General features: G+C 39.9%; 2 protein-coding genes across 2 annotated transcripts; both read left to right on the plus strand.

The window, feature by feature from the left end:
- Positions 1 to 19,212: 19,212 nt before the first annotated feature.
- Smp_114590 (hypothetical protein) lies at positions 19,213 to 19,626 on the plus strand (the record flags this gene model as incomplete). Its single annotated transcript, XM_018794416.1, has 1 exon — positions 19,213 to 19,626. The coding sequence occupies one exon, from the start codon at positions 19,213 to 19,215 to the stop codon at positions 19,624 to 19,626; it is 414 nt and encodes a 137-aa protein (XP_018648831.1).
- A 37-nt stretch (positions 19,627 to 19,663) lies between these two features.
- Positions 19,664 to 25,609, plus strand: Smp_126670 (hypothetical protein; the record flags this gene model as incomplete). The annotated part of the gene is made up of 3 exons (XM_018794417.1): positions 19,664 to 19,903; positions 22,085 to 22,246; positions 25,173 to 25,609. The coding sequence occupies 3 exons, from the start codon at positions 19,664 to 19,666 to the stop codon at positions 25,569 to 25,571; spliced, it is 801 nt and encodes a 266-aa protein (XP_018648832.1). The 3' UTR covers positions 25,572 to 25,609.
- Between the last annotated feature and the right edge of the window lie 306 nt (positions 25,610 to 25,915).

The following is a 25,915-nucleotide window of genomic DNA, read 5'->3' on the forward strand; positions in this document are numbered from 1 at the left end:
CACCGTAAAAATTTATCTAACATTTTACTTTTGTGAATAAATAAACTTTTGTGGTTTTTGATTAGTAAATTTGATGAACGCAAGTTCATTTTTATCATCGCTCCACTCAAATCTCCCTGTTGTCGGCTTTAAGAATCAGATTTATTATATAATTAGATTAAACACACCAAAATTAGTTCACTTTGCAAAAGATTTTCACTGTTCATTGTGTATTTCAACGGGATCTGGAAGAATAGAGATAAACGGTTTGGTACGTTTTATGCGAATAATGTACATTCGACAAAAATTGTATATATTATGATGATTGTTTAATTTGAGACAACTTTTTGTCACGAACTGACATCAGTTGGATAATCATTGTAAATCGAAGATCGACGAACAGCTACTTTGTCATGGTTTGTCACTCCTCAGGTTTGATGCTGTGTGATCCAAGGCACATACTACCCAATGCCTCTAACTAATAGCAAAGTAGCTGTGCATCACTTTCTAGTTTTCTGTGATCCTTCAGCTTGGCATCAATCTATGATATAAACTACCCTTTTCCACCTATCGCAATAAGCATAAAATTAGTTAAACCTGGAAAAGCTATTACCACATAGTGTACCTAAAAATATTTTTGTAGGATGGTTTTGACTTATCTTACGTAGATATCCACTGCTTGTGACTGACCAGAACTTTTGTATGTATACTTCGACTGATCTTACTTTACGTGAGTCATTTGGCCTAAAATCTAATCTTTCGAGTTCATATAAGACATTGATATCAATTCTATTAAGTTATATACAAAATAATTATCATAAGAACTTGTTTTACCCTAGAACTGATAGTATTTGAGACGTATCATCACACATTTAAAAATGAACATTACTCTTATCTATATCCCAGGAAAAGCTGTGAGTTTTCAATAACCGGACCTATTGTTATGGCTGACTGAACTGAGTCCCATTGTAGTATTGACCACGTGATACTATTGTAGTTCCACACACTTGTACTACTGACTCTTCACTCTTATTTTTATCTGTTTCGCATATCCGTTATTATGATGAATTTCAAGTAGATATGTTTACTGTATTTTAGTCATGTAATTCAGATTTACTTTGTTAGTTATGTAATATATATATATATGTCCGGCGCTTTAACCGGGCTGGTGGACACGGAGGATCCAATTTGGGGAGTCGGGAAACCCTGATTTCAAACCAATGGTGCACATGGGTTTTAGTATACTGAAGGAGCGAATGGCGTATGAACCACACGTCGGTCAACGGCTACCATGGGACTGCATCTCCTTACGATGTTCCACTGCCTTGTGGGTCAGACCTTTAGGTCAAAGGCTTGGCGTGTGGTCCTTTAAAAAATTATGGCAACTCAGATACAATTGAGTTTGTTTACATCTAATCTGGCTAAGCCCTTTTGGTAACTTATTTAATGGACAGTCATTCATACAATAACAACCTATCTATACCATTATACTTTTATTATATACGCTTGAACATTGCTTACTGCCTACGCATGTATTCATTCCGCTAGCATTATTATTGATCGCTTAATTGATCCGATGACTCATGCTTTTCCACTTATATATATATGTACATCCTAATCCTGTTTACTGCTTGCCTGTTCTCTGTTCTACGCTACACCGTGTTGTACACGCTTACTCACTCAATCGGCTCGCACGCTCACTCGCCTGTTTTACGGCACTGCTCTTTCATGCTTGCTTAACGTGCCTGTAATATTGGATACCTGTGTGTGGTTCAATAATAAACGCAATCAGCCCTTCGTATTCGTCTTCTGATTTATACATCGTTAGGACGTTGTCGAGTAACGGTTATCAAGACGAACAATATACGAAGTTAAGGATAATATCGAATATCGACCACCACAGAATTGGAGGCCTCGCCGAGCGAATACAAAACAACTTTCGACGATATAATCTAATTCCGAAAGTTCAAAGCGCTGCGTCTCAAATCGGATTATTATCTATATCATAATCATAATTGTGGATTTATTATATCACAATTTTAATTGCACGTACATTATCCCATAAACATTATTGAACTTAACGATAATATTCATAATAAATAACGATTATTCACGAACTATTGATATATTGGTGCAATTTAGTAAGTCTGTTCCATTTTATAAATTGTACCATTTGTTGTTATCATTGTTTTCGGCGATCCATTTCTCTTAGTGACAATTACGTTATATTCACATATTATTTAATTTTTTTTATTAATGTCTTTAAATAACGACACAATCGATCTTTCACAGACACCATCCGTGGGAGCTATTAACGTTGCTATTCCCTCTTTTAATGTTAATGACCCTCAACTTTGGTTTATTAGACTTGAAAATTATTTTGTAGCCAATCGTATCCTTTTACAGCGACATAAGTTCGGCTATGCAAGCTCACTACTTCCAGACGAAGTAGCAGACAAAGTGCGAGAGGTCCTCACTAAGCCGAATGCGATAAATCCGTACGACGTATTGAAACAGGCAGTAATAAAAGCTCTCTCATTAAACGACCGACAAGCTGTCGAGCAATTGCTCAGTGAAGTGCAGATCGGAGATAGAACGCCATCGCAGTTAAAGACTTACATGAGCAACGTGATTGGAGACAGAAATGTAGATAAAAATATATTTTACCAGTTATGGTTACTACGACTCCCGCCGAACGTGCAGCGAATCCTTGCTGTTGGAGATAGCGAGGTAGACATAGACAACATCGCTAAAATAGCTGATAAGATCTACGAGAGAACGAGACAAGCGACTCCACAAACGCTCAACTCCACACTAGACAAAAAAATCGATGCGTTACAAAAGGAAATTAATGTGCTATGCAACAAACTAGCGAGCCTAAATCGCAACGACAGGAAAAGAAGTTGGTCGCGTAGCCGATCAAGAGATAGAAATTGACCATTCTCTAAGGGAATACCAGATCCTAATATATGCTAGTACCATCAAACGTTTGGGTACAGAGCTCGAAAATGCAGATCTCCATGCAAATTCAAACGATCCCACCGATTTTCAGTAACGACTACGACAATTAACGCGGCTCCCAGGAGCAATTGTTTATTTTATATTCAGGACAAAGCAACAGGCGCTCAATTTTTAGCAGACACGGGAGCAGAGATAAGCGTCGTACGAAAGACAAAATATCGATACCACGTTAACTCTTAAAGCAACAAATAGATCCGACATAAAAGCATACGGCAAGCAAAGATTGTCCTTAAATTTCGGACGAGGCGCGACATACCGCTGGGATTTTGTCATAGCAGACGTATCGGTACCTATAATAGGCATCGGTTTCTTATGCAATTTCGATTTACTTGTAGACTCACGGCGCCATCGACTCATAAACGGTACCCATACTACTTCGATTACGGGAATACTTACAGAATCTGTTTCTATGAACCTAGTGGTAGATAAGAGCCTCAACGACCCACGCATATTATTGTTAAACGAGTTTCCAGAGCTTTTAAAAGTAACGTACAATAAAACAGATCTCAAGCATACTATCCAACACCATATTATAACCAACGGGCCACCGGTTAATGCAAGGTCAAGAAGATTAGACCCAAAAAGGCTAGCAATAGCAAAGCAGGAATTCGACAAGTTAATGAGGCTAGGCATAATAAGACCTTCGAACAGCCCGTGGGCATCCCCATTGCACATGGCTCCGAAAAAGAACGGAGAATTAAGACCATGTGGGGACTATCGAGCACTTAATAAGCAAACAATGGCCGATAGATACCCTATACCACACATCCATGATTTTACCTACAGTATAGAAGGTGCTACAGTATTCTCGAAGATTGACTTAGTTAGAGCGTATTATCACATCCCGGTCGCTCCACAAGACATATCAAAAACAGCGGTAACAACCCCTTTTGGGCTATATGAATTCTGACGCATGCCTTTCGGATTGACTAATGCAGCACAAACATTTCAACGATTTATAGACCAGGTCATCAGAGGCTTACCTGGAGTATACACATACATAGATGACTTGCTAGTAGCCAGCTCCACTATGGACGAGCACATACAGCAACTACGACAATTATTCGCGCGACTAAGAGATCACGGTATTTCCATAAACATTGAGAAGTGCGAGTTTGGAAAAGGATCCTTACAGTTCCTTGGACACATGGTGAATTCTCAAGGTATCACACCGATCTCTACAGAAACCGATACCCTCAGAGACTATCCGTTGCCCGATACACAGAAGAAATTACGACGATTTCTGGGACTAATAAATTATTACAGACGTTTTATTCCGAATTGTGCGGCAATACTTCAACCACTGACCGATGCGTTACGGGGACACTCCCGGACATTCCAATTATCAGCAGAGGCAATACAGGCCTTCGAGAACGCCAAGAAGGCACTCAACAAAAAGACGACACTAGCTAAAAGAAAGAGCGAAACACCATTAGCTATCATGACAGATGCATCGAATGTGGCGGTGGAAGCTGTTTTACAACAGTTAGTAAATGGCACATGGGAACCGCTTTCATTCTTCTCAAAGCGACTGAATCCTACGCAAACGAGATATAGTACTATCGGAAGAGAATTGCTAGCAATTTACTTAGCAATAAAACATTTTCGACATATGGTAGAAGGCATAAATTTTACAGTTTACACGGACCACAAACCACTCACGAACGCACTAAGCGCAAAGCAAGATAATTACTCTCCGAGGGAGATCAGGCAGTTAGAGTTTATTTCCCAGTTCACTTCTGATATACGATATATTAAAGGCCAAGAAAACGAAGTAGCCAACACACTATCAAGAACGACGATAAACACTCTCGCCCAATCCAAAATCGATTATCACGAATTAGCAGCATTACAAAACATAGATGTCGAGTTAAACAGACTGAAGTCTGACAATACAACCTCTCTGGTACTAAAAGAAAATTCAATCGAAAAAGTGAGCATTATGTGCGATATTTCTACGGGCCGACCAAGACCATTTATACCGAAGCCTCTAAGACGAAGGGTTTTCGACATTATGCATAATATATCACATCCTGGGATAAAGGCCACGATCAAATTAATCAGCGAACGTCTTGTATGGCCAAGTATGAACCGGGATATTCGTAATTGGACGCAAACTTGCATAAAATGCCAAAAAGTTAAGGTACATCGTCACACCAGTTCCGCAATAGGTCCTTTTCGTCATCCTGATAGCAGATTTGAGCATATACATATTGACATTGTAGGACCACTGCCGATTTCAAATGGCTTTAGTTATATTTTTACCTGCATTGATAGATTTACGCGATGGCCTATAGCAGTACCTATAAAAGACATTTCGGCCGAAACTATAGCCAAAACCTTAGTAGAGCATTGGATTTCTCATTATGGTGTGCCTGCAAATATTACAACCGATCGAGGAGCCCAATTTGAGAGCCACCTCTTTCAACAACTCACTGAACCCCTAGGAATCAAACGTATTCGGACAACATCCTACCATCCTATGGCGAATGGTATGGTAGAAAGATTACATCGGCAACTCAAAGCCTCTCTTACATCTGTTATTAGCAATAACGATTGGGCCAGCAAGCTCCCATTAGTCATGTTGAGTTTAAGATCAACAATTAAACAAGATATAGGATGTTGCCCAGCAGAGTTGGTTTACGGAACCACTTTACGTCTACCAGGAGAGTTTTTCACCTCAAGTAGAAGTGTTCCAACTGATTTAGCCAACTATGTACAACGTCTAAAGCAGCATATGAGTAATCTAAGAGTAACACTTCCGAGGCAACATCAACACCGAGTGTACATACCAGAACAACTGAGCGACAGTACTCATGTATTTATCAGAAGGGATAATGTGCAACGTCCCTTACAACCGGCTTACGATGGTCCATTTAAAGTTATTAGAAGAAATGATAAAACTATTACAGTAGATAAAGCCGGAAAAACGGATGTAATTAGCATAGACTGAGTCAAACCAGCTTTTATCGAAGCTGACGATCAGCCAGTACATACAGATCATTCGAAAATCGTCGAGTCACCGAAACGTGAATCTCAATCATCAACGACATCGACGAACAAAAACGAAGAGAAGCCGGTAACGACAAAATATGGTCGAAGAGTAAGATGACCTCAACGATACATAGCTGCGATTTTGAACTAATAATTTCTTTCGCATCTTCAGATGTAAATTTCTTTCCTCTTCGTTTTGTATGTGCACATCGAAAACTTTAATTTATCTATTATTATATTCAACAAATTTTGCATATTCCAATGTCAATGTATATAAACCTCTAAAAACACTAACACATTATTTTGATCTGTTATTTTATCTGGCCTCACGCACATATACGAACTCAAGCTTACACGTACTTGTAGTAATTCACACGATAGTTCTACCATACATCTTAATTTCATAAATTTCGACATTTACTGTCCTGCTAAGTTTAAAATTTTTTTATTCGCAAACACAGACACTATTTTGTATCCATGTTTGCTGGGGGGGGGAGCTATTATAGCAACTCAGATACAATTGAGTTTGTTTACATCTAATCTGGCTAAGCCCTTTTGGTAACTTATTTAATGGACAGTCATTCATACAATAACAACCTATCTATACCATTATACTTTTATTATATACGCTTGAACATTGCTTACTGCCTACGCATGTATTCATTCCGCTAGCATTATTATTGATCGCTTAATTGATCCGATGACTCATGCTTTTCCACTTATATATATATGTACATCCTAATCCTGTTTACTGCTTGCCTGTTCTCTGTTCTACGCTACACCGTGTTGTACACGCTTACTCACTCAATCGGCTCGCACGCTCACTCGCCTGTTTTACGGCACTGCTCTTTCATGCTTGCTTAACGTGCCTGTAATATTGGATACCTGTGTGTGGTTCAATAATAAACGCAATCAGCCCTTCGTATTCGTCTTCTGATTTATACATCGTTAGGACGTTGTCGAGTAACGGTTATCAAGACGAACAATATACGAAGTTAAGGATAATATCGAATATCGACCACCACAAAACCACCGGCTTTGGTCTGAGCACTTGGACAGTATCATAGCTCTCACACAAATCAAGTGAGATTTGTGTGGCGCATATGTATCTAGTGCCCCCATGTACCAATATTTATACGTTAAAATATAAAATAAATAAATAGAATAACCAAATCAAATATATTTCATGGAACCCTATTTTTATATGAGGAGAATTAAAAACAGCATATTTTACTATTTTAAGGCAGGCAAACTTCATGACGAAAAAATCAGAAAAAAACAAACCTAAAACAACTCCAGTTAGAAACAGTCATTAAGTCTTGTTTGTTATTCACTATGAACCAATAAATCTTTATTTTATCTAGGTATATCAGTGAGGTTTGGCTCCTTCTAAGTAGAATTATTGTCAGAAAATGTACGTTCACTTAGGTGATTAAATAGCAAAGTCGTCCTGGTGTCCTCACAAAACAATTTAAAAACTTACACGATTGAGTCAATGCAAACTTCACTGATGTTTGTCAATTCCGTATAATACCTCCGTCAGTATGTATGTATGTTGAAGAAAAAGTATATGAGAAACCTAAATCATAATAAACAGCACGGAAAATCCTAATTCCTACTTGATCGTAGATTAAATAAAGTGGTAACTAAACCATTCAAAATCATAACGCAAATAACTTATCCACACGGATTTAGTGAGCATAAATAGTTTATTGACATTCATGACTAGATCTATCGGTGTACAATTACAGTGCTTTATGTAAACAGTTCTAGAGATTTAGTCCATACACCTAAAACACTCGACTCGAAAGTTACCTAAAAATCTCAAAGTAGGAATATACAGACTAAAATATGGTTTCCAGTAAGACTTCAGTATCTGTTTAGAAGATCAATACTTTCCCAAAACTGAGTGGTGTCTTCTAGGATGATTCTTAGGTTAAGTAAATATGTGCGTCTACATTTACAAGCCTAGACCTTTTAGAAGCTCTGCACAAAGTCATTATTGAAAGATTATTAAGTCATGATCTAGAGTATTTTGTCTTGAACTAAATTTGGGCAGAATAAAAGTGAAATTAGTATATTTATCCAAACACCATTTTCTAAATTTACCTATGTGAAAACTTGCTAAGCAATACGGTCCTTCGGTCTTGACAATTTCTAAAATGACACTGTAATATCGACAACATGTGAAACCCATATGCAGGAATCAAATTTGGTGTTTGTATGAAGTAATGAGTTCTTTGTATTCGTGTAGAGCAAGTGAAATGTCACTGGATTCTTGCCAAATCATTCGGCAATCGGGTCACTGAATGTTGAACAGATCACCGATACTCGTCATGAACAACCAACACGCGTCCATTAGTTGCACGTCATAAACTGTCCCATGCGGTGGTGATCACCCTCTGTTTCTTGTACCTATTCTTACTAATTATTCTCCGTAATAACGTCGTTTGTGTTGTATGGTTATCAAAGCATCTATATTATTCGGATACGACGAAAAGGTAATCTACGTTTGGTACTGACTGCGAAGTGTGACTTAGATATAAGCTGGTTGTCCATACCACTACCATATAATTGAAGTAGCCCACAATCATTCGACACCGATCATCTGCGCTATTGGTTTACACTTGATTGCTCGCTGATTATGAATTTCGAATACATTTGGTTTATTTGTGTTCATTTAGTTCCATATGCCTTAAACTGCACTATTTCGGGAATTCTTAATTAGCACTTTAATTCGAATACCAATAATTTTCATATTGACGTCACTATGGAGTTAAATCTTGGACAGTCGGATAATAATTTAAATTGGGATGACTTTGAAGACTACGAGGAGTAGTTCGAATTATGGTCAGATAGCAACAACGTAGAACTTCGTACGTACATACATCAGTTCGAGTTGCCATACCATATTAGCACAGAGATGCAGTTGTCGATTCAAATCCCATAGTGGTAGAAGTAGTAAGAGTATAAGCATTATGTGGAAGATTAGGGTTTGAAGATGTTATTGAAGGAGTATAATCCAATGAAGTAAATTTGGAAAGAGAAAAAAGATAGAGACATGAAGAATTCGGAAGATTAGAATTTGGTGGAACTCAAAGAGTGGATGCACATTCGCCATTGCAAACGATTTTCAGCCATGTCATTCAAGGTCTCTAACCATCGATTGCTATCATCTCGCGGATCTCAACCTGGTAGTCTACACCTACCAACATGGCTAGTCCACTTGTCAGTGACTTCATGGATTTGCGCCACGTTTCGGTCCGGCCGCCCCTAGCTTTCTCCCAACCTACTCTTACACCATAAAACATCGCACGTCGGTGGTTGGGCATACGTAACACGTGTCCAAGCCATCTCAACTGATGAAGTTTCACTACTTCATCAATCGATTCGCCATCCTTACCTAGTACCCGTATCCTAACAACTGCATTACTTACTCGGTGGTCCCAGGATATACGAGCAATGCTTCGAAGACACCTATGATCGAATACTAGTAGCCTACGAATATCCTCCACTCTTATCGGCCATGTTTCACTGCCATAAAGTAGGACAGAACGGACTGCTGCACAATAAACCCGTCCCTTGGTTGCTAGACGGATATCTCGCCTACGCCATAAATGGCGCAAGTTAGTGAAAGCTAGACGAGCCTTCTGTATCCGTGCTGAGATTTCGTCACACACCAGACCACAAGAGCTGATGAGACTATCAAGATAAGTGAAGCGGTCGACACGCTCAACTACTTCACTTCCTATCATTAGTTCAGGTGCCAATGCAACTCAATCCTGAAGTAACATTTTGCACTTCGAGGGAGAGAATCGCATCCCGAACATTCCTGCATAGTTGCTTACAGTGGTCAGAAAACTCTGTATTTTGTCAGCGTCTTCACCAAATAGAACTATGTTATTGGCGTATTCTAAGTCAACAAGTGAATCTCCCGGTAAAAGTTCAACTCCTGGAGATTTAGATGATGAAAGTTATATCTCTAAAAGCATGTCAACAACAAATTTAAACAAGAGTGGCGAAAGTGGACGGCCCTGACGAACACCACTTGAGGTAACCAATTCTGATGACAGTTCGCCATAGGCTCTAACTCGACCAGTTGTGTTTGAGTAGAGAGCCTTTATAAGGTTAATGTACTTCTTTGGTACTCCTTTCACTGACAAACACTGCCATAGAACTTCACGATCAACGGAGTCAAATGCCGCCTTAAGGTCAAGAAATACTACTATTGTGGGACGTCTGAATTTGTGTCTGTTTTCTAGGACCTGACGTACAGTGAACATCTAGTCTATACAACCACGTCCAGGTCGGAAACCAGCCTGGTTTTCTTTAGTCTATTCTTCACGAGCTTTAGTTAGGCGTCGAAGTATTATTGAAGCTAATATTTTATACACTATATTAGTCAAACTGATCCCTCTGTGATTGTCACAAGAGGACTTTTGTCCTTTCTTATAGACTGGCACAATCAGTGATTGGGACCAGTCAGATGGAATTACATCCAGTCCCCAGATTCTACCTAAGACCTCAGTCAATTTTGCTGCTAGTACTGGACCACCATCCTTAAAAATCTCAGGAGCAAACCTGTCAGGGCCTGCTGCTCTCCCTCGCTTCAGATTTCCCATAGCTTTTTCAACCTCGTAGAGAGTTGGAGGACTTACCTCAATTTGCCATTCAGGACGACTGGGGATCGTGGGTAACTGAAGTGTGGCTGAAGGCCAGTTGAACTGATCCCCAAAGTGTTCTGCCCATCTATCCAATCTCCTGGATTGAGAATGAATGATATGTTAATCTTTATCTGAGATAATTTCGTTGATAGTTGGGTTCCTAATACTGGTTTCTTTAATAAGTCTGAATAGCTGTCTGCTGTTTCCTATTGCCGCCGCCTTTCCCATCTCTCTTGCTTTCGCTACCCACCACTGTTCACGATCGTTGGGTATGCTTCTTATTAGCATGCGCTTAAGTTGACTCCGCTCTTCGTTGTGTTCAGAGCCAGATGGGATGAGTTTACGAGCATCTATCAGTGCGGTAGACGCTGCCGAGATCCATTGTTTCGAGATGGTTCTTTATTTTGATATGGTGTGGTCAAATGAATGACGCTACTCGGATTTTCTATGCGCGTTTCGGAGACGCAGCACACATCGATGGTTTAAGATTCTAGAGTCCTAGCTAAGGAAGCCTGTTGTCCTATTTGGCACAATGTTCGGACATTAAAAGTTCCTATATGTAGTTTAGAGCGTGGTTTCAGGAGACCAGGAATAACGTTCCGTGTACTCGAATCGTTTGCCCTAGCGGTGCGAGGTGATAAAAGGATGTGAGAAGGGTTAGTCGTGGAGATAAGAGAATTATTAGGAGTAGGAAGGATTTGAAAGTGACCAACTTGGTCTCGTGTGCAGTTACGGGTATGAGGGCTAATATCACTTCCCGGCTGCCCACACCGTGGAAGGGTATTTCTTGAGAGACCTGAAAAGAGAATTGGATTAATGTTGGTCTTAACGACCTGGGAGCGTGACCGCAGAGTCCAAGGGACAACTGTTTGAGGCCGGTCACGCACTGTCTTTCTGTGGGGGATTTTTGACGTGTTAGCTCCGTTCTGCAAAGGGCCTTACCGCCGGAGACGGAAATCCGTGGGATAAGGCGAGGTGTGACATTTTTAGGGTCGACCTTTTTTAACCCCTTCCTTTCTTGTGAGAAGGCAGCATCGCTGTTTTGCTGCTTGTCCGAGGTGAACACCTTACTGTTGTCACACCCCTCAACAGTCAACAGGACGACTTCGCCTTCAGACCTCGAGTTGCCGCTTTCAGTCTTGCCGTTCTGCAATCGACCTGCCTTGCATGGTAGAACCCACAGGAACATACGTTCCCAATATAACTCGGCTGGATCATCACGATAGGCAAGCCCGGCCACCACGTCAAGGTAGCAGCTACGGTCGGCCGAAATATGGTGCATGACTAGTAAAGATATTAACAATGATAAACTCAATGCTTATTTCTTGACATTCATTGGCAAAAATGCGTACAAAATGCTAAAGAATCTGGATTTTCCCATAAACTTATTCGGAATTTCTAGCTCGTCGTGTGGTGTGCCAGCTTTGAATGAAGAGGGAGATCAAAGATTTACATATAATGTGACAAAAGGATCATGAGGTTGAAGACTTTATACTTGAGGCACAGAAACAAGCCGCAAAGTGCAATTTCGGAGATTAATCAGAAACTCAACTTCGTGATCGGTCGATTGCGATTATAAATATTACGAATTTAAGAAAACGAATGAGTTCAAATGTGAAATCCAATATTTTGCTCAGTCGTCGTGACGAACTGCATACTCAATGTCCCTCAAGCTCGCGTGTGTTTTATAATGGTTCCTATTCTCGTGGAAGCCTATAAATACCCTGGTACGGCCGAGGGTAGAGAGTCCGTTCTCACTCTCGAAATGCTCTCACATGGCCACGCGTATATAGCCACTGCCAGTGAAGTTCTACTCACTGCCTTCTCGCACCAGCGGTGTTGTTTACGAAATTGAGAGGACGGAAAACGAATGTCCGGAGCTTTAACCACCTTAGTGGACACGGAGGACTCAATTTGGGGAGTTGGGAAACCCTGATTTCAAACCAATGGTGCACATGCGTTCTAGCATACTGAAGGAGCAAATGGCGTATGAACCACTCGTTGGTCAACGGCTACCATGGGACTGCATCTCCTTACGATGTTCCACTGCCTTGTGGGTCAAACCTTTAGGTCAAAGGCTCCGAGTGTTTTCCCCTAAGGAATTCACCTACTTCAGTTTGGGCACCTGGGCAGTGTCACAGCGCTCACACAAATCAAATGAGATTTGTGTGGCGCATATAAATCTGTTGCCCCTTTGTACCAATATTTAGGTGTTTAAATAAATAAATAAATTTCCGTGGAAATACGGAAGGTGACTCAAAAATGAGTTTGAATGCAGATCTCAGTAGTGAGCCAAGTTCGATGAATTACTATCCTGTGGTAAATCCCACTTACGTAATTCATGTGTCTTTCGTTATGCTGAATGCTTTGAATGTGATAAAACGGGACACATCATGTAGGTCCATGTATGTCCACTTCGAGAGTAATATTCAACTTTGTGATTCAGGTCCTAATAATTGATGTGATTCTAATAGTCATATACTATCCTAATTTACAACTTCCAGTAATCCATTTCACATTCAAAAACAAGTATATCTGTCCAGTGATGTTTTTCATGATCTTATTGTTGACACTGTCATTATCAGGTCCATAATTTCGGTTGGGAAGTCATTAAGTCCCTACTTGATGGTTAGAGACGATAAATCTTCAGTCCTACGTTTTGAAGTCCTCAGTGCTGATTGTGGACAATCTATCCTGTCTAGAAGATTTAAGAACGCTTCATGGACCACCGAAGACGGTCCTAAAAAATGACTGATTAACTGCTAACTATGAGATTGAAGGGAGAAGAATTACGCAAGAATTATATACTCTCTTATTCTGATGCCCAGGCAAGAAATGTTGAAACCTTGAGAACAAACGTTGAATTTTTATTGCCTCAAAATTCAAAAACTCAGGGGGGAGAGTAAACAAAGTCTTTCAGTGCAAAATTGTTGCGCCGTACGCAAAAGAAACAATGATGACGAGGTTAAATGGTTTTAAATCCGTAATGCATAAGGTAGAGGAACTCATCCATGTGGCTCCATAATACTCGATATCTGGAGCCATGATAAGGTCACAAAACTCTCTCAGCCTTGACCACGTAGCTTCAATATTGTTTGTATGTACTCCGGTTGTGTAAGTTTGTCATTTTTACTACGCATATATCTTCGAACAGCCGAAGCTTCAGTAAAATCTGTGAATATTGCAGTCAATAATACTGGCGCCTTAATTATACATTTTACAGCAATTATTATAGTTTGCCTTTGTCTCAATCTGGATCGAGATAAAAAAAGTTCCTTTTTCAGCAGACTTCTTCCTCTAACATATATTACATCGAAAGATAACATCATCAGGGTAGTCTGCGCAAGGTCTACAAGTCAATTGATTACCGCAAATACAAATAAAAGAACTTCTTAGTAGTCTCATTAATTTTAGCCGCTTAATTGTTGCGTTTTCTATAAAATCCTCCGGTAACCGATTGTACATGAACATCAGGTACTGAACTTGGCGCTGTGACCTTGAACTTCCTCAGACGCTTCTCATTGACTCGTCCATAAATTATAGTTTCGCCGAAATTGCTTGAACAAAAGTATCTTCGTAAGAGAACTTCTCCATAACTTACGAGAGGCCAGCTAAAAGTGACTGACAAATTTATGTGTATATCACATGTGTATATCCCTCAAGCTACCGACCAGTGGCTCTTCTCTCCATACCTTCTAAAATTATGGAGTCTCTAATATACGACGGTATGCAAGAATACCTATCATCTTTAAAGTTCTTCTCACCTCAACAGCATGGTTTCAGAAAAGGTCATTCTTGTATGACCAACCTGCTGACTGAGGTGGATAGATGAACAACCATCCTTGATCACAAGGGGAAGGTTGACATCATTTACCTGGATTTCTCAAAAGCTTTTGATAGGGTCAACCACATATGTCTTATCCATAAGCTTAGACGATTGGGTATCAAACCACCTCTAATTGACTGGCTCACTTGATATCCAGAAAACCGACATTTTAAGGTCACGGTTAACTTAACGCTCTCTCAGGCTATGGAATGTCCTAGTGGGGTCCCCAAGGGCTCATTACTAGGACCTCTTCTCTTCTTGATTTACATTAACGATCTTCTTCAACAAGTTTTATCTGACTTATTGCTTTTTGCTGATGATGTGAAACTTTGGAGAGAGATACGTAACCATAAGGATATACTAGTACTTCAGGAGGATCTGACCCGACTCCAAAGTTGGGCAGACGACAACGGACTTACCTTCAACACTTCAAAGTGCGAAGTAGTCCATCTGCGACATGTTGCAGACTATAGTCGCAACTTAGGTAACTCCTCTCTAGAAGTTTCCCAAGTCGAAAAAGATTGATAGGTGTTGGTACCCTACGACTTCAAGTCGTACGCTAACTGTGACAAAAACGCATTTCAAGCAAACGTTGCACTGATAACATTGAAGCGCATTTTTGGCTAGTTTGACGGTAGAACTTTCCACATAATCTTCGATGGTTTTATTCGTTCCCATTTAGAGTACGGAAACATAGTATTTCCTCCTTCTCTCTAAAAGGGTAAGAACACTCTGGAACGTTTCCAACGGTGAGCCACGAAATCAGTTCGGGGACTCAAATTTTAAAGGTGTGTAGACTAGGAAACCTGGCTCATCTGAAGCCAAATCAGTCTAGACTACTCAGAGTCGTTTTCAAATCCCCAAACGAACGCTACTTAATCTTAGAAAATGGACACAAATTAAAGGGTTCAGGAATTTTTCTCCGTAAGGACTTACCGCTGGCGGACCGTGTAAAAAGACGGGAAGCCGAAAAAGAACTACAGCTCAGATTAGACGCTGGCGAAAAAGACCTGAAAATTGTAAATTTTCGGGTTGTGAGGCTTCGACAGAGGATGATGCCGAAGCCACTCTGGGTGAAGCACGAGGCCACTTAAATAGGCTTCGGATCTGTTATACCAATGCCCGGAGCTCGCTCAATAAGCTATCGGAACTAGGTGTACAGACTGACTCAGCTAGGCCAGACACAATCGCAGTCACAGAAACATGGCTGACGCCGTCTACAAATAGTAGGGAACTTGATTTCGAGGGTTTTACTTTAGTAAGGGCCGATAGAATACAAACACGTAAAGGAGGGGGAGTAGCTCTATTCATTAGGAATGCTATTCCATTCACCATTATCGACAGTGTATCCCATGAGAGTGGGACGTATGAATTAGTTAGCTGCCGCCTAAAATGCAAAGGACAAGAGTTACTGCTTAGTTTGATCTACCGCAGTCCAAGCTGTGAGGTAAACGAGGTCCTACTAAGCAGTCTCAACACTTCGTCACGAAGTGATCGATGTCTAATCCTTGGGGACTTTAGTGCACCCATGGTGGACTGGGGAAATCTGTGGACTTAATCGTCAGAAAATTCCCTCGAACAGGAACCAGTTGATGCGGTAATCACATGTGCCCTAGTGCAACACGTGAAAGAAGCAACTAGGTACGACCCGAGTTCTGCATCATCCTTACTAGATCTTATATTGACTCATTATGAGGATGACGTTGCAAACCTGGATTACATGCCACCCCTAGGCAAAAGTGATCATGCAGTTTTAACCTTTGACTTCCATATAACTGTCGATCACGAGCACGCCTCAGCTCAATCCAGACCTAACGTCTGGAAAGCAAACGTACCAGACATCATGAAATCAGCATCATCAGTAGATTGGAAAATAGACCCAGAGTCATCAATCGAAACGGCTTGGGACGTATTCCGGAATTTATACTTAAAAGTTACCGCCCCCCACATCTTTTGGACTACACCTAAGGGGCCGAGAAACTCTCCACCGTGGTTCAGCAGAGAGGTTCGCATCCTTCTCCGTAAAAGAAGGAAAATGTGGGATGGATTTAGGTTACTGGGGACTGACGAGGCAAAATCTCAGTATCAAAAGGCTCGAAATACCTGTGCCTCGACCCTCCGTAAGGCCAGAAAGCTGTACGAAGAGAAAATCGTTAACGAATCCATAGAATGCCTTAAACGCTTGTATTCATATATAAACCAAAGGGCAAAAAGAAGAAGAAATGTTCCTTCACTATGGGGAGACAGTACTGCCTCATCACTAGTGGAGGACGACTTTGGCAAAGCTCAAGTATTCTCTAAATACTTTAGCAATGTATATACCATAGAAACACCCTTCTCACCAGTCTATGAAAATCCCCCCACACGAACACTGGACAGCGTGACCATTAAAGAACTCGATGTCTTTGGTCTACTAATTAAGCTTGACATAGGTAAATCCACTGGACCCGATGAACTGCATCCTAGGTTACTAGAGGAATTAGCTAACTTTGTTGCGAACCCTTTAAGTATATGTTTTAATCTATCCGTAACCCAGGGTCGTCTACCAAAAGGCTGGAAGAACGCCATAGTAAGCCCTGTCTTCAAAACAGGTACAAAACATAAGCCTGAGAATTACTGACCCATTAGCCTAACCAGTGTGGTTGTCAAAATCTTAGAAAAGATTATTCGGAAGGAGCTGTTTAAGTATCTCGATGAAAACCGGATCCTCTGGGAGAAGCAGCATGGTTTTAGAACAGGTAACTCTTGTCTCACAAACTTATTAGTCGCTCGTGAAAGCTGGTGCGCTCTTGAGGACCAAAAGTTACCTATAGACGTAGCTTACATCGATTTCAGCAAAGCTTTCTACAAAGTTCCACATAACCGGCTGTTATATAAGCTAAGGAATGTCGGGATTGGAGGCAATCTATTGATGTGGATAAAAGACTTCCTAGTCGGGCGTCAACAAAGAGTAAGGGTGAACTCCAAGTTGTCTAGCTGGGAAACTGTGCTTAGTGGAGTCCCCCAGGGTACAGATTTGGGGCCAGTGTTATTCCTCCTGTACGTAAATGACCTCCCTCGTCTACTATCGTCATCGGTCTTACTCTATGCTGACGATGTCAACATATGGAGAGCGATACAAAGCAAAGGCGATAGCCTAGAACTCCAAAATGACCTGGAGAGATTATCTGAATGGTCCCAAACCTGGCAATTGCCGATAAATACTTCCAAGTGTATTGTGATGCATATTGGCCACCAGGGTACAGACACATACACGATGAATAACACTGAGTTATCTATTGTCCAGGCACACAATGACTTAGGCATCATCGTTAGTCAAGACTTGAAGACTACTGCACACTGCCGTGCAATAGCCGCCAAAAAATTTAGAACTTTATGGTCCATACGCAGGGCTTTTAGGCATCTCGACGCTAAAACGTTTCTGACTTTGTGTACAGTGTTCGTACGTCCTAAACTTGAGTACTACATACAAGCAGCTAGCCCCTGCCCAAAAAAAGACAGTGAACTCTTGGAAAGGGTTCAGAGAACAGCAACTAGGCTGATTCCCGTAATAGCGAAGCTACCGTATGGTACTAGACTGACCAAGCTAAACCTATTCCCGCTGTCATATAGAAGAATCAGAGGCAACTTGATTACAGTTTTCAAATTGCTTAATGACAAATTTGCACCTGATATGTCCTCATTTTTCTTGTCTTCCAAAACAGTAAATCTACGAGGACACTCCAAAAAAGTTCACAAGCCCAGAACGAATTACTTGTCAGCTGACTACCGACTTTCCCATCGAATAATCAACGAGTGGAACTCATTACCTCAGCACGTGGTTGAGGCTCCATCCGTCGACTCCTTCAAAAGAAAGTTGGATCAGCTGAGACCATCATTGCCAGGACTAACACAGGCCATCAAGCCTCCTGTCCTTTCCAAACTGAAACTGTCTTGAGGTGGCCTTCTAATGGCTTACATTATCCTTAACATTTCTGGTCATCTCTTTAAACATCTACTTCAGCTTAGTCGCAATACTAACCTAAGGGGTAACACCCAGAAACTGGAGACCCAACATAGCAGAACGGACTGCAGACACAACTTCTACTCCGTAAGAGTTATCAAATGCTGGAATTCGCTGCCGACTGAGCTAGTCCAAGAGACTTCCCAGGAGTCCTTTAGGAGGCAACTTGACCTATTCTTAAGGACTAAGGATAACATCATATTTTGATTTGCCAATATCTTTTCCCTATATTATCATTAATATACCTAGGTTCCTGCCCGGAGGAATTGGTGATCCACTGCTACTACACACGGAAGTCCGTTAAGCGAAAGCTTCTTCTATTCCGTCCACAACCATTTTAACCTTTAAAAGCTGACTAGAAACGAACTAACACAGGTCGTAGGCCTTCTGTCCTTAATACACAAATCTGAATCCGACTCTAAAAATCATGAGGAGATAAAAGAAGACATAGAAACATCTGTTGGGGAAATAAGAGATATGGTGGCATTCTTTTTATTGTTATATTTCTTTCTGCGCGAAACGTCAAATAATTATTTCACATTATACATTAAAATGAAATGCTAAACTCACAAACTCACATTTGAAAACATGCCAGTTATATTACCATAGCAACACTTGACATTGTACTCAAAGAGAAGTAGCCTGAAAAGAAACTTGCCATTAGTTACATCTAATTCAAAGCAAAGGTACAGTCAGTGACAAAATATTTGTTTGAATCATTCGGAATGCTTCTCGTCCCAGCCGCACATGTTCTACTTAATAAGTGTGGGCAGTACTTAGGATTTTCCTTTTTTGTCCTTGAAGTTCTTTTGTATGTATACAAATCTTATTACCTTCATTTCGGATCAAGTGTCTGTGTAGAAGAGTTGTTTATATTGTTTGGTTGGTTTGTCTCAGATATTGCAAAACATTTTCTCGGTTCTTTGATATCCAACCCTATCGGTATTTCCAAACCCGCGTATATTTCTTGCCTTGTCTTTTACGTGCCTTCAGTGCTAGGTGTTACTTTCTTTTTGTTCTGGCAATCGTTTGTTACACAAGTAGAAGTCGTTACTTGTGCTACTCTCTTGTGTTTCAATTGTCTTCAGTTTATTACAACCCTAGGGTTTATAATCCCTGGCAAAAGAAAACCAAACTGAAATACCTGAGGTAAACCTTTACTGGCTACCTCCTTGCATGTCGTCTCACAGTGACTCTTTATTCCCTGCTGTCGATTGTAATTATTTTTCTTCATATAACCTTATTGTTGCTTGTGTCGGTGTCGGCAATGTAGCCCAACTTGCTTGTGATCTTTTAATTTATAACTTAGGTTGTGATGTTATTAGTAGTTTAAATCTTGAGTACTGTCCATCTGTAGTCGGTACCAATCCTTACCAATTGTCCAGAGATGCTCATAATTTGATGACAACTTCACAGGTATATATATTTTTTCTGGATGTTTTGTGGTATTAAATTCATGGTCGAACTAACTTAAACTATTCCATGTTATAATGAACACAGCCTATTAGATTTTAAACTGACTGAGCAGCTCAAACCTAAAACTGATAGGCGGAATCAGTGAATGGTTTGTCCCTTAAGGTCTGCGTCTGGGTTCTCAAAGAGCATTTTGATAATGGAAAGGTATAACTTGTCATGTTCCTTGTGCAACTGAAAGACAAAGCAAATTAGTTAGTAATAGCAGAACTGATCTTACCTTCAGTACGTACGCAGCTCATGTGAACCTCGAGCCTCCCCTCGAAGAACTCTGTGGAAGATGTCTTTAACATAGCTTCTGGCCCATATCTCCACAATCTACTGATTTTAGCCACAAAAATGTCCTCGTGGGTTTTCTCTGTGGACTTGCCTTTGCAAAATTAATACCTTTTTTAAGTTTAGTATTCTAATTTGTTAGTGGTCTATTAGGGTTAAGGGGACCATGAAATACATGAATCGTAATGATTATTTTCCCTGAATCATGTATTGCACAGATTTCAAATTTAAAGCTTCCATACGAGCTAAGTGAAGCTCATTTTTTCGATTCGCATGCACTTTTGATTACCCATGTTTGAGCACATTCCAAGAGAATGATAAGTTAAAGATAAATGATCCAAGAACCGTTTTGTAAATCAGGTCTTAAATAAACAAAAGAGGTTTCAAATTATCCCGAAGTTAGTCTAGAAAGAAAACCCAAGGTAGTATCCAATTATTGCTGCAGAACCCTAATGGGAAGAAGGTATTTTTCAGGTGAAAACTATGGTACTAAAATCACCCAGAAGGTACGTGTCCGATAAAGTTCCACTACTGTTCACTGTTAGCACTCTTCGTTTACTGCTATTGAAAGGCTTGTGGTAATAGGTGGATCTGTAAACAATAAGAAGTGCATATTCCCTAGGATTTTACTGTGGTACTTCACTCGTCATTGAAAACTAGTTAGATAGGGCAAAGCAAACTCAGACAGCTAGCGATCTCCCCTATTAGTAATCTGGAAGCTATCAGGCGCCCAATAGTTGCCGCTAATCACGGTTTCAAATGGGGGGACTCGATAAATAAACTTATCGAATATTTCGGGAAAACGTAGTAGGGCTATGTGCATAGGGTGAATGTACTCCAATGAGAGGGTCCAGCTATTCTAAGTAGTTAAAAAGTCTGTAATACGTGATCTGTTTAAGATAATTTCATGTTGTAGTTTGGAAACTTTACATTTATTGAATAGATAGCTTTTGAGGGATTTGTGAATTTTTTCATGACATACTCCGAAGGGCTAGGAAATTAGTCCATAACTGGAAGCTCCTAGCTTGCTCCCCACATCAAAGTCAAATAAGAATACTAGCTCGCAGTCAGTTGTTTTATTAATATCACCTGCTTTTTGTCAATTATTATTCCGAGACAAACGATATTAGTTAATAAAGTTGGTCACATATTTACTTTCGTAATGAAAGGTATAAATAGACGATAGACCGATATTGGGTGTTTATAAGTGTTTACAACTTCCCGCGTGTATTGTTGATTTCTCAGTAGTCACCACAGCTTCATCCTAATTTGTGTTCCACAATATAAAGCACTCTATCTCAAACTTCGGGAATTTCACATCCTATTTTAATCTAGCCCATGCTACAAAAACTAATATGACAGATTCACAATTAACTAATTTCAAAGTTTTGAGACATATTACTAACGCGTATACCTTTCTATGTTTCAAATACATGATTTTTCTTGAGATCTTATATGTTCCATACCCTTTTAGAAATATCCTAAATTATTTTCAAAGCAAAGAGCATAATCTTTGAAGAGCTGGGACTTTCATTCTCAAATAGTCTATTGCTACTACACCAGTGGATCATATTGCATCCAGTTTGCTTTTATATATCGAGACTTTTCTAAGCCGTAAAACTCATCACACCGATGTTATATTTCCCATAAAACAGCACTCTTCCGGAAATTTACGACTCATGGGTCTTACATCAATCTCGGCATCCACTCATTGTTTGTACCCTTACCATAGCAAGAATCGATTGGGAACTCTTCAATTCGTATAAACACCTTAAAACTTTTCCTTTGCGATTCCTAAACCTGGATACCTTACCATAAATGAAAATTATTTGTTCCTCTCCTTTGAAGATTTATGCCAGTCGCGAACTTCAGCTAGCTGTGTTGCAAATCCGAGCCCCTCCCTTTACCGGTTCCAAACGAAGGCATGTCAAGGAGCTTGTGACCTTCCTGAAATCTATGAAGTTTAAAACTGTGGTTTTACTTTCAAGTAGCTTTGCGACTATCCTTAAAGTAAGTTGCCTATTTTCTATCCAGATCTAATCATTTACTGGACATATTCGACGGTTTATGTTTACTCGTATTTAAAAATCGTAAGTTAGAAAATCATCAAGGTAGCGTGATATGATCTCCCCCGTTTTTCTGGTGTTTTCAAGTAAATGACTAGTATACAAAACCAGTTGTTAAGCCTTTTATGTGTGTTGACCCCAGCGGCCTTTATTTGAGTGTTTCAATCACACACTAGCCCCGTACACTCAGTCAGGCATTTGCAACATAGAATCTAATACATATCTTCATTAGTTCAAGTTGCCACACCACATCAGAAAAACGAAATTATCAAGACGAATTCCAAAGTTATGGAAGAAATAACAGTACCAAAAGCAATATAAAAAACTAGCCATGGAAGATGGTTCATGACCAAAATATTTGTTCGTGGAATAAAAATACCGTAAGCTAATTTAGAAACTTCGATAACTATTATTTTTAGCACTCCGTATTATCTGTATTATTGCCAACCACTACCACTGTCAGTCAGTCACAACGTAGAACTTCGTACGTACATACATCAGTTCGAGTTGCCATACCATATTAGCACAGAGATGCAGTTGTCGATTCAAATCCCATAGTGGTAGAAGTAGTAAGAGTATAAGCATTATGTGGAAGATTAGGGTTTGAAGATGTTATTGAAGGAGTATAATCCAATGAAGTAAATTTGGAAAGAGAAAAAAGATAGAGACATGAAGAATTCGGAAGATTAGAATTTGGTGGAACTCAAAGAGTGGATGCACATTCGCCATTGCAAACGATTTTCAGCCATGTCATTCAAGGTCTCTAACCATCGATTGCTATCATCTCGCGGATCTCAACCTGGTAGTCTACACCTACCAACATGGCTAGTCCACTTGTCAGTGACTTCATGGATTTGCGCCACGTTTCGGTCCGGCCGCCCCTAGCTTTCTCCCAACCTACTCTTACACCATAAAACATCGCACGTCGGTGGTTGGGCATACGTAACACGTGTCCAAGCCATCTCAACTGATGAAGTTTCACTACTTCATCAATCGATTCGCCATCCTTACCTAGTACCCGTATCCTAACAACTGCATTACTTACCCAGTGGTATTTCGACCGACCGTAGCTGCTACCTTGACGTGGTGGCCGGGCTTGCCTATCGTGATGATCCAGCCGAGTTATATTGGGAACGTATGTTCCTGTGGGTTCTACCATGCAAGGCAGGTCGATTGCAGAACGGCAAGACTGAAAGCGGCAACTCGAGGTCTGAAGGCGAAGTCGTCCTGTTGACTGTTGAGGGGTGTGACAACAGTAAGGTGTTCACCTCGGACAAGCAGCAAAACAGCGATGCTGCCTTCTCACAAGAAAGGAAGGGGTTAAAAAAGGTCGACCCTAAAAATGTCACACCTCGCCTTATCCCACGGATTTCCGTCTCCGGCGGTAAGGCCCTTTGCAGAACGGAGCTAACACGTCAAAAATCCCCCACAGAAGGACAGTGCGTGACCGGCCTCAAACAGTTGTCCCTTGGACTCTGTGTGTAACCTCACCGACCAGTTTAGTATCCTCACTATGTGGCTTCAAATACGTACAGTACTTAGTTGTTATTTATAATCAGACATTAGCTGCCTGCTCATATTCTACATATTTCACACCGGTTGAGTAGCACCGAATAAGCTACTACTCAGTACACTCTTACTGAGATAGAGAAACAGATACCCTGTTTTATCTGATAGTCCCATTATTTAGTCACATTTTGTGTGCATTCATGCCAAAAATTGACGCTATCCCTTAAGACAGTTTTTCTCGGTACATGGTAAAATGCACTATGATATCTGCAAACTTCAGGTTAATAGGGTTTCTGTGAATCTAGTAAATTTCCATACTTTTTGTTCGTTTTCTTTCCTTCACTCCCCTTTTAATAAATGGGCGCTTCACTAACTATCCAAACACTACGTAATTTTATAGTTTGTAATAAATATTATTTCACTATCTACTTACTTATATACTTCTTATTGCGTAATAATTTTAATGTTTTGTGATTCTAGTCTAGTCTGTTTATCCACGTTTGACCTCCTATTTCCTATGTTTAACTATTGATAAGACTTTCGTTATCGTAATTTAATATTCTTACTACTATCAGTACACCTGTCTTCCCACTATCAACTTGTACTTTTAACTATTATTCTTGGTGACGTATTCTATTTCATTGTGATTATTGACTCAAATAGCCTTGATTGGTCTAACATTTTCGTATAAATATTCATGTGTATTAGAGTAAAGCCTGATGACAACCTAATTGAAAACCATTGTTCGCTTACATGTGTTGTTCTTATTATTTTAGTGTCTATTTTTTCAAGTAATGGACTTACCTCCTATTATAAAACACTGATTCAGCCCTTTTCTATTCGTATCACAATTAGTACATTTTACTTGTTTATTTATAGTCTACTCCAATGTTATCACTAGCTCATAAATTTCCTTGGTTGGTTTGTGAATTCCATATATCTACACAAATATTCTTACACATTAGAGTTAAACCCAAGAATGATCTAATTGAAAACAATATTGCTCGTTTATATACATTCTAATTCACAATGCAGGAATTTTTATTATTTTAATGGTAAAAGTTGCTATCTTGAAAATTTAACGACTATCGATCTGATAAAGTCATTCTCAACCTCCAAACCTTATTATACTAACTAAAATAATTGGTAAACCTTGGGCACTACCCACTTAGAAAACTAAAACTACTTCATCTCAGCGCGCCTCTTTCCCTTGCTTCGGTTACTTGTAGCTTCGATAAGAATCACTTTTATAAAATTACTGGTACCTCTAATCTGTTTTGAAAACAGATTCAACACAATCACCAATAATTCTGTGATCTTGTATGCTACTCATTTATTTCACTATCCCGTTCTTTTTACAGGATGAGGAACTAAACTCTCCACCACTACAGTATGCTTTGTCGTCGTCATTCTGTGCTTCCGATCGTAAACGCCTTGACGAACTGGGTTGGCATCCCCTTAAGACGTACACCGACCATTTAGATTGTAAATTATCTGTTGTTTATTATTTACCTGGGTGTGGAATTGCAAGTTATTTATTTGAAGAATTACTCAAACATGAAGAAATATCTGTTTGTCTGTTAAATCTTTTTACATCTGAGGGTGATAACAGTGGAGATGCACTTTATGTTGTGCAACATTTGGATAGCTGGTTACAATTCAGAGCACAACGTGGAGTTAAAAACACAAATCTTGACTGGTCTATTCCCCCTTCTTGGAGCTATTTGTTTGGAACTGACCCTGTTAATGAATTGTATTAAACTTTTAAAAAATATTAACAAAAAATTAGTTTTCCAGTATTTCAGGTTTTTTGACAAAATAAACTTTTCGCTAGGAATTTTTAGGGATTGCCTCGTGACTTCATAGATTTACGGTGTTCAAATGAAAAAGCTAAGCTTACTTACACCCGTAACTCCCAATGGAGCATAGGCCGCCGACCAGCATTCTCCAACCCATGCTGTCCTGGGCCTTCCTTTTTAGTTCTATCTAGTTTGTGTTCATTCTTCTCGTGTCTGTCTCCATTTCTCGGCGTAATGTGTTCTTCGGTCTTCCTCTTCTCCTTTGGCCTTCAGGACTCCATGTGAGGGCTTGTCTTGTGGGTGAT

The sequence above is a fragment of the Schistosoma mansoni genome, chromosome 1 (genome assembly GCF_000237925.1).
Source record: "Schistosoma mansoni strain Puerto Rico chromosome 1, complete genome".
In the NCBI taxonomy this organism is placed as follows: domain Eukaryota; kingdom Metazoa; phylum Platyhelminthes; class Trematoda; order Strigeidida; family Schistosomatidae; genus Schistosoma; species Schistosoma mansoni.